Below are 20,000 nucleotides of genomic sequence, written 5' to 3'. Positions count from 1 at the left end.
AAAACTGTCCCCTCCAACCCATACCTAGGCATCCTATTCTCGGACAACCTCAAGTGGAGAAACCACATCAGCAGCATCACCAAGAAAGCAAACTGCACTCTTGGCTTCCTACGCAGAAACCTCCGCCACTGCCCGGCAGCCTGCAGACGAAATGCCTACCTGGCCCTCGTCCGACCCCTCCTTGAGTACGGAGCCGTAGTCTGGGACCCGTACCAAGCGCAGGACATCGATAGGATGGAACGCATACAGCGCACAGCAGCACGTTTCATCGCTAACGACTACCGAACAAGACATCCTGGCTTTGTTACGGGCCTCCTGACACGCCACAACCTCCCAACTCTCCAGGAACGTCGAGTAAACCTCCGCCTGACTTTCTACTACAAGGTGGTTGAGGGGCTGGTGCCGGCAATGCCTCCAGACAAATTCCTGACCCCTCAACGTGCTGGCCGCATGATCCGACCCAGCAGACAAACAGCAGACTACGTTGGTAGCAACCCCATAGACAATTACATAAAAAACAACGACAGGTGTTTCGCTGTACCACGCTGCAACACTGAACAATACAAACAGTCGTTCTTCCCACGATCCACAATAGAGTGGAATCACCTGGACAACACAGTTGTCCACTCAGCCTCTACTGAGGCATTCAAGGCGGCGCTGACTACCAGCCGCCGATAAACGACGTCGCTGCGCACACCCACCCGTCGCGCCAAAGCCAGCAATCTGGATGCTAGCGACGTAACCCACAGATACAGACAGATACAGATACATTGTACTGTAAACTTCACAGCGGCCTTATCGGCTTCCTCGAGTGACGTCACAGCAAGGCTAACGCTGCGGCGTCTTTCTTGTGCTGACAGAGTTGTCGGTCGCGGATTTTGAGTCGTTTCGGCCTGCCAACTGCTTCGTTTTTTTGCGGATTGTGAGAACTAGCAGAAAGTTTCACGCATTTTAATGGTTTCAAACTAATGATGAAAGTGTCTTCTTCTGGACCAAATCAACAGTCTTTAGTTGAATCAACTCGGAAAACTCTTAAACGCGTTTTTGCACGCGACTCCGCGCATTTTTGAGACCAGGCAACCCGACAGCTGCCCTTTAAGGTCTGTAGGACATGAAGCTCAAAATATATTCATTCAACAGTTTGTATATATGAACAGTACTGGTCTTTCAAACACGCTCAAACATCTTCTTGATTTTAGGACAATGCACAAAAAAAAATACTGCAAAGTGTTTTATTTATTATACTTGGTCACTTCTTTCTCTCCATTGTTTTGTCTTTGTTCAAACATTTAGTCACTGTTTGACAGAAGTAAATGCCCCCCCCCCCCCCCCAATGTAAGTGTTCCTTCTTTTAAAAGCCAAACGGTTGCACCTATTCATTCTTGTGAGCAATTACTTGTGTCCCGTATTTAAGTTTTTGTATGGCTCTAGCTCTATTTGAAAATGTTGGAATCAAGAAAACCGTTAGATAGGAACCGTTGGTTGAGCACATTTTGAATCAGACACAATAGGTTGCAGGGACATGAACAATCAGACACAACAAAAATATATATTTGGGGGGGATTTATACAGTAATATCAATCATTTTAGAGTATCTGGTTCCATATCTGAAAATCGGAAAAATAGGCCAACCTTGAAAGAACATTTCATAAATAAAGTTTTCAGGTACAGGGAGATGACCCCCCCCCCCCCCTCCCCGAAAAAAGCGACCCCCCTAAAATGCTAATAACTTCTACCAGGCATTCTTCCTTGTTTGGTGTACACTTACTTCGGATGATGGTTGGTCAGTACGCCCACACAGGAGCTAGGTACCTTCAAATACATTTTGTTTGTTTGTTTGTTTGCTTAACGCCCAGCCGACCACGAAGGGCCATATCAGGGCGGTGCTGCTTTGACATATAACGTGCGCCACACACAAGACAGAAGTTGCAGCACAGGCTTCATGTCTCACCCAGTCACATTATTCTGACACCGGACCAACCAGTCCTAGCACTAACCCCATAATGCCAGACGCCAGGCGGAGCAGCTATTAGATTGCCAATTTTAAAGTCATAGGTATGACCCGGCCGGGGTTCGAACCCACGACCTCCCGATCACGGGGCGGACGCCTTACCACTAGGCCAACCGTGCCGGTCTTCAAATACATTTTTTTTTCTTCTTCCAAGTCATTTGACCACAACATTCATAAAACAGAACTGTTTGTGTTCAAATGTGGTGTGCTTTTGCTTCAATGTATGTAAAATAATAGTATATGATCAAAAACAAAATGTGATCTTAGATTGACTTAGTAAAACTTATTAAATGAAAAATAAAATTCATTATGGATGACAAGATAATTTCAAAACTATTCATTAGAATTATCTGGAATTTTGCAGAAATGTATAACACACACTAATAGATGTTTTGTTCCAAAGGATTAGCTCTAGGAAGGACAGTTAAAGAGATACACATTTTCGATGTTTTGAGACATTTTGTACCCACAAAGTCAACATTTAGAAAAACAATATCTTAAAGGTGTTCGAACAAATCAAAGATAAACATCTTACACACTTGTAAGCCAATTTTAGTTCAAATATGGGGAGCAGTTTTGAAATTAGACTGTCATCCATGAAGTAACATGATTCCATTCATCGCTGTTATTATTTTTTATTTAATAATTTTTGCAAAGTCAATTTAGAAATAATCTTTTATTTTATCATGTACTATTATTTCTTATACATTGCAGCAAATGCACACCAACTTTTCACACAAACAATTTTGTTTCAAGAACGTTGTGGTCAACTGAAAAACGGTGTATTTTCATGGTAGCTCCTGCCCTTAAGTTTGTATATCAAATGACCAATTGTGCACGAGGAGTGTGTGCAACTTTATTATTTAAAAAGAAAATCACTATAAATCCATTGCACCTCCGATCCTTTCAAAATGTCTATGCTATTATCTTCTTAAAGAACATACAAAATATTTCCACTGATATCACAAACATTGAAGTTGATTATTACAAAAAAGGTTGGTCCATCCTACATACTGACTCAAAAAGATTACACACAGCCACTCACACAAACGCTCTCACTCGCCGTTCGTAGGGTTTCAACCAACCCATGACTTTTTAGTCTCGGTGGCGAATGACCCAAGGTGTTCATTTCCAATCAGTTAGACGAAAAGATGGGTTGAATGTTTTTACATCGCTTTACACTTGTTCATTCTTCTTTCAGTGGAACCTACCTGCTAAGTGTTCCTGAAGTTGCCATACCTGGCTTCAACTTCACGCTGGGGTTCGAATCCTTCGGGGGAAAACCCTACAACTTGAAGGCCAGGATTTTTGAGCGAGTTTACTACAGACTGGGCGGTACTGGACATTACAAAATTGTGGAGGTGGTTTCTACGTACGCCGTTTTTACCAAAGGTAGGACGATACTATAAATTACACAGATGTGGAGGTGGTTTCTACGTACGCCATTTTTACCAAAGGTAGGACGATACTAGACATTACAAGGATGTGGAGGTGGTTTCTACGTACGCCTTTTTTTACCAAAGGTAGGACGATACTATACATGGTGGTCCTAAAAAGCGCCCTATTTTCTTTTTGATCTAATTTCTGACTGCCAAGAGAGATTTAGATTGTGAATGATTGTATGACAAAATGAAATTCCTTTTCTACGTCACTCATTTTGTCATACAAGCATTCATTCGCTCGGCCTCCTGGCGAGTGGACAAAAACTGTCAACTGATTCCATCTAGCTAAGTTTTTTGTGACTAATTTGTCTGTTCACTTAAAAGACCGTTGGGTTGATATATTTGTGATTGTAACGTATTTTTGTCCATAACAACGTTCCAACAACTTATCTTTCTTGGGTTTTTTTATTCTGAATTTTGGAACGTTGGCAGTCTCTTTGCTTTTGGATTTACTTTACAGAGTTTAACATTTGTCTTTTTTCACTGTGATTAATGTAAAGAATATTTCAAGTAGTAATTCAGTTGACATTCTGAACTATTCTATGCGCTCACCAAATTTTATATAGGTTAACTTTTACACTTCTTCAAACTTGTTCACTACAGGTGTAGAGGTAGGTGAAACTCAGACGTTTTCACTAGAAAGATCTGGAAAAAAATGAAATCTGCAACCAGTCACACAGTTTAAATTCATGTCCCATTGTGTTACAGGATATCCAGGAGTTCTCGATCTCCCGGTGAGTGTGTACATGAACCCATCATACCAAACTCACAATTATGGGCTGTGTGTGTGTACGTGTGTGTGTGTGTGTGTGCGTGTGTGTGTGTGTGTGTGTGTGTGTGTGTGTGTGTGTGTGATTGGATGTGATTGGGTGTGTGTTTGTGTGTGTGTATGTGTGTGTGTTTATGTGTGTTTGTGTGTGTATGTGTGTGTGTATATGTGTGTGAGTATGTGTGTGTGTGTATGTGTGTGTGTGTGTGTGTCTGTACGTGTCTGTACGTGTGTTTATGTGTTTGTGAGTCAGTGTGTGTGTGTTTGTGTGTGTATTTGTGTGTATTTGTGTATGCGTGTTCGTGTGAATGTGTGGGTGTGTGGCTTCACAACCAGTTGTCACTATAGGCGTGGGTTCCATCCCCACGTTCGGCGAGAGATTATGAAATTGTATCTTCTGCTTTTAATACACTCACAGTATCTTCTCCTTTATTTGCGTAAACATTGTTTTCTGTAAAAGGGCAAACAAAGATCAAGAATGTAGCTGAAGGATGTACACAGAATGACTTCACATGAACTGGAATACCATTATCGTGAAATAATGGACGCTGCTTGTGTTCTCAATAACAAAATAAGATTTTCATATATATTTTTCACACACAAAAAGAGGAGAACGTGACAATTTGTAAAATAGTATTTTTGCAAAGATGTTTGAAAATAACTAGATTTATTCTGCCATAATAATGCCTGTATAAGACTTTTATACAGTTAGTGTCCATTTGCATTAACGTTTGTGATACGGGTAAAACATATAAGTAACAAAAGGTTGTGGTGTTAAATCATTACTGGATTCAAGTTTCACAGTACTGGGTCTGTATCAGTCAGAGCAGCGTCCTCTTGTGACACGTTAGAGAGGGACCCATGTCTTTTCAACGCCAAGAAAATGTGTGAACGTGTGACGTTCTGGGGGGGGGGGGGGGGGGAGGGGTCGACAGAGGGACGTAGTGGCGGTCTGCTCTCTGGAGGGGACGCTTACTCTCTCTGGCTTCGCGACTTAACAGTCACTGTCGTTAGTAGGGGGCATAGAAGGTAGTGGGCTGCGTCCGTTGGTTCGGGACAGAACCACTACTGAACACTCCGTCGAAGTGACACGGCAGCAGTGCTGTGTCATCTTCAGAGGGTCGCCCACCGCAGCGACCCGACAACCCTCCCTGGAACGTCTGTAAAATCGGTAAGTCTGGCAGCAGAAAGCAATTAAAATGTGGTCGGAGCAGTTGATGCCTGGACGGGGCAGTGTGAGAGCACACCGGAACAAGGAACAGGTGTTAGGACAGCAACAACAACAAAAGAGAAAAAAAGAACATGTGTCCAGGCCATGTACACACGATCGCGTGAAACTGAGGAGAGCGCCACGGAAAGGTTTGCACAAAAATCCTCAGTAAACGTCTCAACAGATGAGGTTGGATTGTTTTAACTAAATTTAAATGTACATCAATTCTGGAGGTGTTTATACTGTTCCTATTTATCCTACATTATGTGAGAGAGACCACTCATGAGATAACAATATTGTCCAAACCACATGTGTGGATATCATGTAAATGAGGTCGTGTCAAACTAGTCTGGCAAGGGGCCTGCTTTTCCACTGCTTAGGGGCAAATTGTACCTGCGCAGAGTCAGCGGCGCTGCATGCTGCGATAGGTATTATGACCAGTACTTGGCCTGTTTTCTTTTCACACAACGTGTAGCGGGCTGGAAAAAAAAGAATTACCTCAATAATCTGCAGTGCGTCGTCTGTGCCGCTGACTCTGCGCAGGTATCATTTGCCCCTTATGATGCCATAGACGCAGACGTTGTGTTTGGTTTATGTGGTACAGTCAGTACAGACGTTTTCTATGCTTTTTCTCAGATTCCAGACAACTTGAGATCCCAGACGGTGCACTACTGGGAGGTATCGTGTGTGCATGACTCTCCCGACTGCCCCTGGCACACGCTGGATTACAACGGTGACTCTGTGTTCAGTTCAGTGTCCAGTTCTGTCCATGCCATCTCTGACGTGACCACCATCTTCGTTCAGACTGACAAAGCCATTTACAAACCTGGGCAGCTGGGTATGTGTTTGAAAGGGTGTGTGCGTAGGGGAGGGGGTGGCGTGTGTGTGTGTGTGTGTGTGTGTGTGTGTGCGCGTGTACGTGTGTGTGCGTGCGTGTGTGTGTGTGTGTATGTTTGTGTGTGTGTGTGTGTGTGTGTGCGTCTCTCTCTCTCTCTCTCTATCTCTATCTATCTCTTTCTCTCTCTCTCTCTCTCTGGCGTAAGAGACAAGTCGACTTGACAGTAGCTCTCCAATTGTTTTGGTTTAAACTCGCCAAGATGACCATTGTTGGAATACCAACACATGTGGAAGCAATCCTAACCACCCTAATGTCTGACCACCACGTTAAATCGTGGAAAGTTGCTGGCGAGGGAGAGGACACAGTATTTGTCCTTCGTCTGAGCTCCAGTCAACATGGACAAGAAGCCGCCATTGCAGGAATGGTCAAATCTATTAAGGCATATCAGAAAAAGATAAATGTAATACAGGAGGCAAACTATGAATTGTTAAAGCAAAAACCATGGAAAATAATATTTGAAGGAAACCATAGTGTCCATTCGTGTTTGGCCGCGGCAGACTCAGCCCCAGCTGGTGTGGTAAAATGGAATGGTATTTTTGATAACCTCAGCTGGAACAAGATCTTTTACTTATGTCATAAGACAACAGTTGATTGTCAGCTAAAATGGTTCCAGCTGAGGTTAATTTATAGCGCTTTGCCCACAAACCGCTACTTATTTCTGAGAAAACTTGTTGAATCTTCTAATTGTTCGTTTTGTAACAATGAGGAAGAAACAATTAATCATTTGATGTGGCATTGCCAGCATATTAACTGGTTTTGGCAGGAACTACAGGAACTGTTAATTAATAGTTGTTATCATGTTACTAATTTCCGGTTTTCGGAAGCGGTGGTATTGTTTGGAGTTCAGGAAAATATGTTCACTGATAAAGCCTTAGATTTCATTATTTTACTGGCAAAATTTTATATTTACAAATGTAAATGGAACTCTGAAAGACCGATGCTTCCGATATTCTTGAAACTTTTGAAAAGTAGATATTTATTGGAAAAGTACAAGGGGGGATTAGCAGAAGATAAGTTTGACCGCCTCTGGCAACCATATTCTAACCTGGTTTCATGAAAATTGTCCAGTACTAGGCTCTACTCCTCCTCCCTAATTCGTTAACAGTATCTTGATATATATTCTGTTGTAAACTTGAATCTTGTAGTAATCAATATTATTTAAGGGTCTAGTAGTTGTTGTAGTCAAACAGTCCTATACAGTGCCTCTTTAACTTTCCCCCTCTCTCTCTTTACTTCTCTCTCTTTTCTAGATCATTCTTTTTTATGCATGTTGTATGTATGTAAGTGGCGATGTGAACTGTGATGTAATGTATAATGTGTTGTAAAAAAAATAAAAAATAAAAAAATAAAAAATAAAAACATTCTGCAAAAATTTAAAAAATTAAAAAAAGAAGCCGCCATTACTGCACGAACCGGCCAGTGGAGAAAAAAGTCAGCAGCACAGATCCGCCGAGACAGGAAACGAGCAGAGCAAAGAGCAGAGCAAAGGAAAACACAGGTGGGAATGGATTCATGTAATGCAAAACCTGACTTTCAAGGTGATTCTCTAAAAGACTTAGCTACTGTATCGACGTTTGGAATTGACCACACAGCCAATTCAAGTACAGTGACAATTGACAGTGTCACACAACAACATTCCACAGAAGACAGATCACGTGAAACACGCAGCCTGGCCACCCCAACACAGCACGCACCTGCCCTCTGTCACACTGCAAGCCCAACCACGTGCGAGAATGTCAACCCTGGGGTGTGTCGTGCTGTGACGTCACAGACAGCAGACGACGAAACCACTATCAATAGCTGAACTGGCAGCAACGGACCGAGAGTTTGAACCAGATGATGTTTACGACTTAGCCTCACACTGCTCAAAGAACGTGCGACTTAAAGAGAAACTGTTAAACAGAAAGAGGAACAGCACTCTCACAAAAGTAGTGTGCGAAAGAAAAGGTGGAAAGAAGACGCTGATTGCAAGGGGAGACGACTACGTCCTGACATACGCACACCGTATACCGTGGTTGCACTAGGCAAATCTGTCCGAAGCGGTTGCACCCGTATTTTTCTACGTAAGTTTCTGCACAAAAATCACCTGTAATTCCTCACAAATGACATATCATCACAAAACTACCGTTTGTACTTTGGCCTAAGGTGTCATAGCATCATATCATCAATTTGTTTCATTGCTTCAATGATGTGTTTGTGAACGTTGGCCTTTAAGTATTTACACATTTCAAGCGCATTATGTGCACATTTTGACTTTCCACAGTTACTAGGTTGAAAACGACGTTAAACACCAAATAAAGAAAGAAAGAAACAGTTACTAGGGAAATTCAAGCACATGAGAAAGGCTACACGCGATTGTAATGTGATCTTTGGTCATTTCTTGACATCTGGGTCAGATGGTATGATTTAAAGTGGTGCAGGAGCGTCATATTTCATGAATCTGTGAAGACATTCAAAGATTTGTCGGTTGCGCATCTCCGAAGTGGCTGGTTGCGCATCTCCGAAGTTTTAGCTTTGTTTCGGTTGCGCAGTACCGCCGAAGCATTTCCTTTCTATTTTGCCTACATTATTATGGAGGCCCCCATTCATACGGATAGTTTCGAGGTTGACCATGGGCAGCGCCATTTTGTTGTGAAATACGTCATCAGTTTGTGTACACAGGAAGTTGTGACATCCGTCACCCTGTGGGAGGGGTGAAGGCAACATTGTTGTTCATCAGTGGAAAGTTGTGAAATCCGTCACCCTATGGGAGGGGTGAAGGCAAAATTGGTCATCACTGAGTTTGTGTAACACAGGAAGTTGTGAAATACGTCACCCTATGGGAGGGGTGGCGGCAAAATTGTTCAACAAAAACATCAGAGGTCAAACTGTGCAGGGTCAACCGCAACAAACTCAAACCATTCATACTTTGCTGTATTTGAGTGAGTTATATACCGACATTTTTATTTCCTCTTTTCAGCACAGGTGTAGGAAAAATCATGAACCAAAATGTTATTTATTTTCTAATTTAACATTTGTTTTACAAATGTGACCATGGTCTTTCAAACATACAGTGACATTAAACATTGTTATGTTAAAAGAAGAAAAAAGAAAAAAGATTTTGTGCACAAATCAGAAAATACATTTTGTACATTTTACCTACAGGCCAAACCGTGAGTGTCTGTGGCAAAGCCCGACCCAGGAAATTGCACTGATTTTATTTTTAGATCAGTGGGAAATTGTCAAGGACAGGCGCGTGCATTTGGATGTGTCCAATGATAGTAGGTTTGGTTGTGATCAATCAGAATAATGTAGGAATAAAAATGTATGACAGTTTGGTATGATGACATGTAATTCACATATGCTGAAATATAATATTATACATCATGTAATATTACATGTATTATGGCTGTTGCCGTGACCATGAAGCCCGACAAAGGTTTAATGTTATGTAATTCAAAATACCGAAATCAAGCATCTATTAATCTCGTCTATGCGCGCGAAGATTGAGGCCTTCGTAAACGTTCAACGTTGGCCAATAATAATTTTAACAATGTTGTGTCGTTTTTACATTTAGTCAAGTTTTGACTAAATGTTTTAACATAGAGGGGGAATCCAGACGAGGGTCGTGGTGTATGTGTGTGTGTCTGTCTGTCTGTCTGTGCGTGTGTGTGTGTAGAGCGATTCAGACTAAACTACTGGACCGATCTTTATGAAATTTTACAATGCATGAAAGTTCCTGGGAATGATATACCCGGACGTTTTTTTCATTTTTTCGATAAATGTCTTTCATGACGTCATATCCGGCTTTTTGTAAAAGTTGAGGCGGCACTGTCACACCCTCATTTTTCAATCGAATTGATTTAAATTTTGGCCAAGCAATCTTCGACGAAGGCCGGACTTCGGTATTGCATTTCAGCTTGGTGGCTTAAAAATTAATTAATGACTTTGGTCATTAAAAATCTAAAAATTGTAAAAAAAAAAATATATATATAAAACGATCCAAATTTACGTTCATCTTATTGTTCATCATTTCCTGATTCCAAAAACATATAAATATGTTATATTTGGATTAAAAACAAGCTCTGAAAATTAAAAATATAAAAATTATGATCAAAATTAAATTTTCCAAATCAATTTAAAAACACTTTCACCTTATTCCTTGTGGGTTCCTGATTACAAAAACATATAGATATGATATGTTTGGATTAAAAACACGCTCAGAAAGTTAAAACGAAGAGAGGTACAGAAAAGCGTGCTATCCTTCTCAGCGCAACTACTACCCCGCTCTTCTTGTCAATTTCACTGCCTTTGCCACAAGCGGTGGACTGACGATGCTACGAGTATACGGTCTTGCTGAAAAATTGCAGTGCGTTCAGTTTCATTCTGTGAGTTCGACAGCTTGACTAAATGTTGTATTTTCGCCTTACGCGACTTGTTTAGTATGTTTTATTTTGCTGATCAATTGATAAATATGTCTTCCCAACATAATTATTACAAATCAAACAGAAATAAAGTCTAAGAGAACTACAATAATTATTGTTGCCGTCAAAACCTTGCAAGGCCTCAACAACTGAAAAAGCTGTGTGTGGAAGAATGTGGAAGTTACCGGTCGATCAATCGGCCCATGTCTGCCAGTAGCGGTTAGGTACAATATCACTAAATTCACTGACGAAGCAATGAAGAGTTTGTGGTGTGGTGGTAAGACGTCGGGAAAGGCGTTCTGCTACGGCGAAAGCGGTCCGGGTTCGATTCCTAGCATGGGCGGATTATCTAATCTTTTGTTTTTTTGTGTGTTAAATTCTTGTTTATTATTATCATTTATTATGAACGTTTTAATGTTTTCTTTTACTCTAATTAAATTAAATAATTAATTAACTATTTTTTTTAATCCTAGGCCTGCGGCCAGGGGGGGGGAGGTGAAGTATACCGGTACCATTTGAGAATCAGACCAAATGAGAATTGAACCATTTGAGAACATCCTTTTTTTTCTCAATCATTTCATCGAAGGCCTGCGGCCCGGGGGGGTTCACATGGTTTGTTTGTTTGTTTGTTTCAGACCCACACCCATATACACACATTTCACATTTAAACCATTTGTCGGCCCCCTGTCGATATTTATCGACTAAGTTCCTTGTGCTAAATAAAATTAATAATGTTGTTCGTCAGCGCCCGCCCCAATTTTTGGGGCCGCCCGGAGGATTTTTTTTATATTTTTGTGTGTGTGATTTTCATGCTCCAAAGTGACATTTTCGCATCTGACAAGGCATGCACATGAATTCAGTGCAATGTTGTGTGTGCGCGTGCGTGTGTGTGTGTGTGTGTGAGCATTTGTCCTGTGAGCAATTGTCATACAACCACAAAATGCAACAAAACTTGCTACGGTTAAACGTTATGTTATGCGTCTTAGAGGAAAAATTGTGTTTTGGGGCTTCACCAAACAGGATGTTTAAGGATAACGGGCGTGTGTGGTTTTCTTTTAACAGATTTAGCTTCATAACTTATTGTTAGCAAAACGTCAATTTACCTGAGCCTGCCCAGATCGTTTGGCCGTCTAGACAGCCAACCGCTATTAATTTGCTATGCACCTAAGAGCAAAAGTTGGTCTATTTCACCTCTTGAAATAGAATCCCGAAGAGAATTTTTAAACGCTCACGCGATTTTTCCCCGATTTTTAAAAATAGAATTATACAGTAATGATTATGAACAAAGTGTCATTTCTAAACACACTAACACTCTTTCCTTCAGAATCGTGTTTGGTAAAGCCTAATAAACGACTTTTTGCTCTTAGCCATATAAGACTCCTGTAGAGAGAGAGAGAGAGAGAGAGACAGAGAGAGAGAGAGAGAGAGAGAGAGAGAGAGAGAGACTGACAGAGAGAGAGAGACAGAGAGAGAGAGAGAGAGATATATATATATATATATTGTGTACACCAAATCGGCACAGACAAGCAGATATATGATTTTCCATACCAATTTGGAACATACCCAGAGGCGGACACAAATAGATTCCTGTTTATTTCTTTGAAATATCTTCGGCGGTGTGCAACCGATTGCTTCGGGGGTGTGCAACCAGAAAAACAGAGAGACTTCGGAGATGCGCAACCGACAAATCTTTAAATGTCTTCACAGATTCATGAAATATGACGCTCCTGCACCACTTTAAATCATACCATCTGACCCAGATGTCAAGAAATGACCATAGATCACATTACAATGGCGTGTAGCCTTTCTCATGTGCTTGAATTTCCCTAGTAACTGCGGAAAGTCAAAATTTACACATAATGCGCTTGAAATGTGTAAATACTTGAAGGCCAACGTTCACAAACACATTGAAGCAATGAAACAAATCGATGATATGATGCTATGACACCTTAGGCCAAAGTACAAACGGTAGTTTTGTGATGATATGTCATTTGTGAGGAATTACAGGTGATTTTGTGCAGAAACTTACGTCGCGTGTCTCCCTTCGGACAGAAAAATACGGGTGCAACCGCTTCGGACAGATTTGCCTGGTGCAACCACGGTATACTGTGTTATACGACTGCGAAACAGCACAGACAACGTCATTCTGCCCCAAGTCGACCGCAACGTCTTTGGAGAAGAAATCGACCATCTCACTACTGACCTTCATGTCGTGTCTACACTGGTACAGTGCTACCTCCGTGCCATGCCAGACTGACTGCTGTCGCTAAACTACAGGGCACACATATTTCATGTGTGTTTGTGACAAACCGCGATCGATATGGAACAATACCGTGTTCGAAACGGAAAAGTTATTTCCCGACTTGGATTACAAGTTGGATGCTTCGGACCGAATCACGATGCATTGTTTTTGTGTAACAGACTGAAACCAATGTGTACACTGATGTTCGTGGATCGTTCGATTACCCAACCCCCCAGCACCCTTTTGCTATAAACAATATGAGTTTTCGCAAATAAACATTCTGATTCTGATTCTGATTCTCTCTCTCTCTCTCTCTCTCTCTCTCTCTCTCTCTCTCTCTCTCTCTCTCTCTCTCTCTCTCTCTCTCTCTCTCTCTCTCTCTCTCTCTCTCTCTCCATCTCGCTTATATTTTCATCTTACTTTTTTCTCAACATCAATATCGACAGTTCACTACCGAGTGTTCGCAGTGTATCCTGACCTGCAGCTGTATAATGGCAACTTCACCATCGAAATTATGGTATGTGGATCACATTAACAGCACATGTTCCACATTGAGTGCTTACAGATCTAACTCAAATACCAACTCAGGTACAAATGCCAACCCTCCTCTCTCTGTGTCTCTCTGTGTCTCTGTCTATCTGTCTGTCTGTCTGTCTGTGTTGTCTCTGTGTGTGTGTGTCTCTCTCTCTTTTTTCTCTCTCTCTCTCTCACTCTCTCTCTCTCTCTCTCTCTCTCTCTCTCTCTCTCTCTCTCTCTCTCTCTCTCTCTCTGGTTTGTTGATCGGTTAGATTGTGAGAACATATGCGGAAAGTGTAAACATCGTTGTGGGCGTATGAGAGGTGGTTGTGGTGGTGGCGGTGGTGACGAGGGGGGTGGTGGTGGTGGTGCTGAACGTGGTAATGGTGATGATGCCAATCATTGTCGCTAAAAGCATACCGCTCGAGCTTTTGAATGTGTGCTGGTGTGTGCTGTCCTTGATTTGGTGTGTACATTATTCTTTTGTTGTTGTTGTTCTTCTTCTTCGTTCATGGGCTGAAACTCCCACGTTCACTCATGTTTTTGCACGAGTGGGATTTTACGTGTATGACCGTTTTTACCCCGCCATTCAGGCAACCACACGCCGCTTTCAGGGGAAGCATACTGGGTGTTTTCTTGTTTCTATAACCCACCAAACTCTGACATGTTCTTCAACTTTGTTCATCTCACCCACAGTCGATTGTTGTTTTAATTTTGAATGTGTGTTTTCAGGACCCTAACAGAAACAAAATCCAGTACCACAGCGAGGTGTTAGGACGGGAGGGAGTGGTCGAGGGAAGCCTCGGACTTGCTGACCAACCCATCTTTGGAGACTGGACAATTGCAGTCGAGATCCAGGTACCTTGAAAAGGACACGCAGTCAACGTGAAAGAAGACTTTTTTACAGGCTCATTCCGCCTCGTGAAAACATTGTTCGCCGCATTGTCTCGTATCTGGTCAGGCTTTTACATGGAATAAGACCACCCCTCCGCTTGGTCACATACCAAACATGAACTGCATGGGTACTCTCTGTGCACATAGGCATTTATTTTAAAGAAATAATTTCATAAAAGGCACTGCGGCCTTTTAGGAAAATTCGTTCATCTAAAAAATCCAACTCACTACAGTAAGCCATAAAGGTGTATTTTTGTGTGTATGTGACCAAGTGGAGAGATGGTGTTATCCCATGTTTAAGCCTGGCTAGATACGATACAACGCGACGATCTGTTTTCAGGAGACGGGGTAGGCCTTTAAAGTGTCAGTCTTAAATAATACAACCTACAGCGACTATTTGAAAAATAAAAATGTCATTGAACTGCTCCAGCATTTAAACCAAACCATGCCAGAAACAAGGGCTTCTCGATTTTGTATGCGATTTTTCGCGAATGAATTCAGTTAAACACGTAGGATGTCTGGTCTCACCCTGCTTTTCGCCATGGACATGAGTTTCCATCATAGACTTTGGAGAGGGATTTATTTCCCAGAGTCAATTCTGTGTGAACTGTTATCGGGGTCCGCACGCCTCCATCGCTTATTTTCTATTTCTTTATTTTTACTTTATGAAACCATGTATGTGCGCGCCAAAGATCCAAAGCTAGCAAGAAAATCACAGGGCTCAAGAATCATGACTAAACACTAAGTTCAGCGGAGAAAAAACGATGTGGTCGTCCCCAAATAGGCCTATACCAACCAAAATTCCCTTTCTATTAATGATGTTTGCATTTATTTTTAAAAAATTTCAAAATTGCAATTTTCCGAAAATAGTCAATTCCCCTTTCTCATGTGTGATACTTTAACTATCCTTTGTAAAGTTCCAAGAAAAAACACACTACTTTCTTCATTATATTGTGTGTAAAGTGTTTTGTTTTTCACAAAGATTCAAAGGCTTCTTTTCTGACTCAAAAGCTATTTCATTAATTGTAATGTATAGCAACATTAACATTTCGGGAGATTTTTTTCAGACCTCCACACGAGTTGACGCATATGTAAAAACATTCAGCGTCGCACAGTACCGTAAGTGTGTGTGTGTGTGTGTGTGTGTGTGTGTGTGTGTGTGTGTATGTGTGTGTGTGTGAGTGTGTGTGAGTGTGTGTGTGCGTGCGTGCGTGCGTGCGTGTGTGTGTGTGCGTGTCTGTCTGTTCGTATTTCTGTCTTTTTGTCTGTCTGTCTGCCTGCCTTGCTATGGTCTGTCTGTCTGTCTGTCTGTCTGTCTGTCTGCCTGTCTTGCTATGGTCTGTCTGTCTGTGTGTCTTGGTATGGTCTGTCTGTCTGTCTGTCTGTCTTGCTATGGTCTGTCTGTCTGTCTGTCTGTCTGTCTGTCTTGCTATGGTCTGTCTGTATGTCTGTCTGTCTGTGTGTCTTGCTATGTTTTGTCTGTCTGTCTGTCTGTCTCTCTGTGTGTCTTGCTATGGTCTGTCTGTCTGTCTGCTTTTGTTATCTGCCATCCTGCTTTCCTGTTTACCAGCCTACTTGTCTGTCTGCCTGTTATGTGTGTCAGTGACTAGAAGTATATCGGTTACGCCTGTTCTGTTAATGTATGTCCCTGTGTTTTTGTCTGTAGCTGTCCTAGAAAGGCCGTTTTGTGAGTTGTGTGCTTGTATACTTGTGTGTTTGTTTGTTGTTATTTTTTTTTCATTTTTTCATTTTTGGTTGGTTGGTTGGTCGGCTGGTCGTTTGGTTGTACGTTTTTATCGCTAACCTTCGTCTTTGCTTTGTTTGTTTTCTTTATGATCGTCTACGTCGTCATTGTTCTTTCTTCAGAATTGCCGAGGTTCGCAGTCGTAGTGGAATTACCCTCATACGCTCTGATGCACGACACAGAACTTCATGGAAAGGTCAAGGCCACGTGAGTATTTTGAATTTTTATCTCTAAATGCTGATGAAAACGTCATACCGCATACATACATGTGTGTGTGTGTGTGTGTGTGTGTGTGTGTGTGTGTGTGTGTGTGTGTGTGTGTGTGTGTGTGTGTGTGTGTGTGTGTGTGTGTGTGTGTGTGAGAAAACCTTGAGATTGCTAAGTCAGCTTCTTGAAAGAAAACGTCTTTTAAGATCACATTATGCTCAAATATTAACTGGCGCAATGTTCAAAGTGCATCCTTAAAATGATAGAAAAGGCAAACTACTTTTGATGCGAATGAATGGTGCCAAGACTAATAAAATGCTTCAAGTTCGAACGCAGCTTTCTGGAATTTGAGGGAGAAGGTATGCAATTGCAAAAAGGAGGATAAACAGAATACTACATGGCTTGCTGTGTCATACCGGGTCTACACTCGTTATTGTTTTTTTTTAATATTGAAAAAGCTCGCCTTTGCTCGCATTTCAATATCTTTACAAAATTGAAAAACAAAAACAACCATGTATGTAAACTAGGTATGGCACAGCAAGCTATTTAGTATTCTGTACCTATCTCACGCTAATAACGTCTGTTTTTTGTCTCACCCCAGATACACGTTCGGTCAGCCAGTGAAAGGAATGGTGGAGTTGCATGTCATGTCGGCCACAGCACGCCCTGATTCCTGTGGGAACGAACCTACACACATGGAGCTATCCTTTGATGTCAGTATGCTCACGTACACACTATAACACGTAAATACAGAAGATGTGCAGACGTACAAGCAAGATTAAGGCAACATTGTATGCACATGTACATTTCACAATAACATATACGTATAGCAAGGATTTACACAGCTACGAGCAGCATATTAAGGCAACATTGTATGCCCATGTACATTTCACCCTAACATGTAAATATCGCAAATCTGCAAACGTACGAGCATGATATAAAGGAAACATTGTATGCACATGTACATTTCACACTAACATGTATATAGTGCGGATTAGCACACGTACGAGCAGCATATTCAGGCAACATTGTATGCACACGTAGGAACACTGAGCGTAAGTTGTATCTAATCTTGAATATATATGCTATTTTGATTTGAATGTACTTGACTTTGCTGTATCCAAATAAAAAGGGCAACAACGCGTATTGCCTATGTACAGGTGTATATAACTTATAGCCTATGAAGTATGTCACGTTAGCAGGACACTGGCTTATGCTGACACTCTGCGACGGTAGTAATAGCCCATAACTTTCATGTGTGCGTTGAATCAATCCTTCTATCTCTTATTCATCTATTTATTTATTCATTCTTTTTCTTTTTTTGTTGCTTTCTTTTTCTTCTGTTTTGAATGCATGCCCTTTCTATTCCTCGGCTGATCGCAGATTGACGGAGAGGCCAAGTTTACCCTTTCCACAGACGACATTAACAGAGTGGCTAATCTTTACAGTGGTGGTCAAATCAAGGTCAGTAGCTAGTCACCGTGGTGTCTCCTATTTAAGTCTCATTGGTTGTGTTGTTTGTTGGATTTTTTGTGTTGGTTCGTTCCAGCTAACTTGAGCTATCACGAGAGTCTTCGTTGCTCGAGATTTTGAATGTTGAAACACCAGCCGACCATAGACGACAAAATTTAACGTTGAGGGTTTCTCAGCGTTATTGAAGCTGGTACTTTAAAACTTTACACAGTAAGAGAGTTTGATGACCTCAAGACATGGTTTACCCTGGTCAAATTTCAAGATCATGGCAGGGTCGCAACCGGGTTATAAACTGGTACCATTTTCTTGAACGTTTGTGAAGTTCGAGCTAGTTAAAAGCACAGTAAGCCTCCCGTTAACCATCACAGATTCTGTCAGGCTTTTACACACAGTACAAACACCCTTTCATTTAAACACTCACCGCTTGAGAACATCCTAGGTGCCCTCCGTAAAGAGCGAGCAATTTTCAAGGAATTTAGTTTTGCGTGGTTTATCTTACCCCTGAGCCATCGTGAACCCGTGTGATCCAGTTTCCCTTTTTCACAATGCAGTCGCCAGTTTGTAATTTGAATGCGGCTTGCTGTGAGCTTATCTGCAATAGCACGTTATGATGTACCTCTGACTGTGCACGAAACAGACGGATGAGGTTCACAAGAACTCTAGCGATGGCTTTTGACTGTTCAGAGGAACTGGCGATGCTAACAAACCGTCGTCTGCTACGAGAACCACGACCTTGCGTTGTCGTAAGAGGCGACTAACGGATTCTGTTTCTCCTTTTACCCTTGTTAAGTGTTTCTTGTATAGAATATAGTCAATGTTTTTTTGTGACAGGGGAGGCTACCGCTCCTTTCACAGCAGACTCTGCACCCGAGTTGTTGGCCTTTAAGTCAACACCCGTGGTTTGTGGAAATCTGTTTGTGATGGGGTCTGGTAGTTTCCGATTGTCTGTATGTTCATGGAAACCTTCGGGTTTTTATAGGGCTAAGAAATTAGCCCTAACATTTTCAATCCTGTTTGATTGCACTTCGCTTCCCGAGGTGATCGTAGTGTTTCGGCACACGGTTACATCTGGCGCTTGCGAGCAGGGATGGGACTCGGCATGATATGTTCAGGTAATGGCATAATATGACCACTGAACATTTTCGTGCTGTTCCCATTCTGCGAACTTGGGATGGACAGTGGTCTCCCGGTTCGGAACTTCGGGACGAAGTTCATTTCAAACGGGGGCGATTGTGACAGGGGAGGCTACCGCTCCTTTCACAGCAGACTCTGCACCCGAGTTGTTGGCCTTTAAGTCAACACCCGTGGTTTGTGGAAATCTGTTTGTGATGGGGTCTGGTAGTTTCCGATTGTCTGTATGTTCATGGAAACCTTCGGGTTTGCATAACAGTTTTTATAGGGCTAAGAAATTAGCCCTAACATTTTCAATCCTGTTTGATTGCACTTCGCTTCCCGAGGTGATCGTAGTGTTTCGGCACACGGTTACATTTTTAAGATTTTAGTCAAGCAGTATGTAAGAAATGTTAAGTCCTTTGTACTGGAAACTTGCATTCTCCCAGTAAGGTAATATATTGTACTACGTTGCAAGCCCCTGGATCAATTTTTTGATTAGTGCTTATGTGAACAAGAAACAATTAACAAGTGGCTCTATCCCATCTCCCCCCCCCCCCCCTTTCCCCGTCGCGATATAACCTTCGTGGTTGAAAACGACGTTAAACACCAAATAAAGAAAGAAACGACCTTGCGTGACCCGGCTTTTCTTTTTTCAAACTTTCAAAACTTCGAATTGTACTGATTTTTTTTGATGAAAAAAGAATTATTTTATGATTTAAGAATGTTTGTGTAACAAGCTGTCAATTTATTATTTAGATTTTAAAAGTTAGGTCTAGCGCCAAAACGCACCACGGTCCGATTGTCTCTGAGACAATCCGCAAAATTATTTCTTTAAAAATTGCTCGCTTTTTACGTAGGGCATCCTTGTTCCCGTTCGGTGAGCGTTCAAATGGAAGGGTGTTTGAACTGTGTGTAAAAGCCTGACAGTATCTGTGATGGTTTACGGGAGGCTTACTGTGCCTTTAAATCCAAGACTGGTTGACCATATAGTCACCTGGCTGCCTATAGTGGGAGGGTTACTTTGGGTGGTCACATTAGATATTATGTTTTTTGGAAAGTTCGTTTTATTTGCAGCCAC

At 41.7% G+C, this 20,000-nt stretch overlaps 1 protein-coding gene across 1 annotated transcript in view; it reads left to right on the top strand.

Moving 5' to 3' along the window:
- LOC138969674 (CD109 antigen-like) overlaps window positions 1–20,000 on the top strand; it is a 106,023-nt gene that overhangs the window by 12,040 nt on the left and 73,983 nt on the right. Inside the window, exons 3-11 of the mRNA XM_070342533.1 lie at window positions 3,213–3,403; window positions 4,162–4,187; window positions 6,069–6,270; window positions 13,422–13,492; window positions 14,224–14,349; window positions 15,453–15,504; window positions 16,252–16,336; window positions 16,938–17,049; window positions 17,720–17,800. Coding sequence (XP_070198634.1) covers window positions 3,213–3,403; window positions 4,162–4,187; window positions 6,069–6,270; window positions 13,422–13,492; window positions 14,224–14,349; window positions 15,453–15,504; window positions 16,252–16,336; window positions 16,938–17,049; window positions 17,720–17,800 — 946 coding nt within the window. The remainder of the gene's footprint in view (window positions 1–3,212; window positions 3,404–4,161; window positions 4,188–6,068; window positions 6,271–13,421; window positions 13,493–14,223; window positions 14,350–15,452; window positions 15,505–16,251; window positions 16,337–16,937; window positions 17,050–17,719; window positions 17,801–20,000) is intronic.

This window comes from Littorina saxatilis, linkage group LG6 (assembly GCF_037325665.1).
Source record: "Littorina saxatilis isolate snail1 linkage group LG6, US_GU_Lsax_2.0, whole genome shotgun sequence".
Classification (NCBI taxonomy): domain Eukaryota; kingdom Metazoa; phylum Mollusca; class Gastropoda; order Littorinimorpha; family Littorinidae; genus Littorina; species Littorina saxatilis.
The sequence above is the reverse complement of the archived record's forward strand: the minus strand, read 5'-3'. Positions and strand labels throughout refer to the sequence as shown.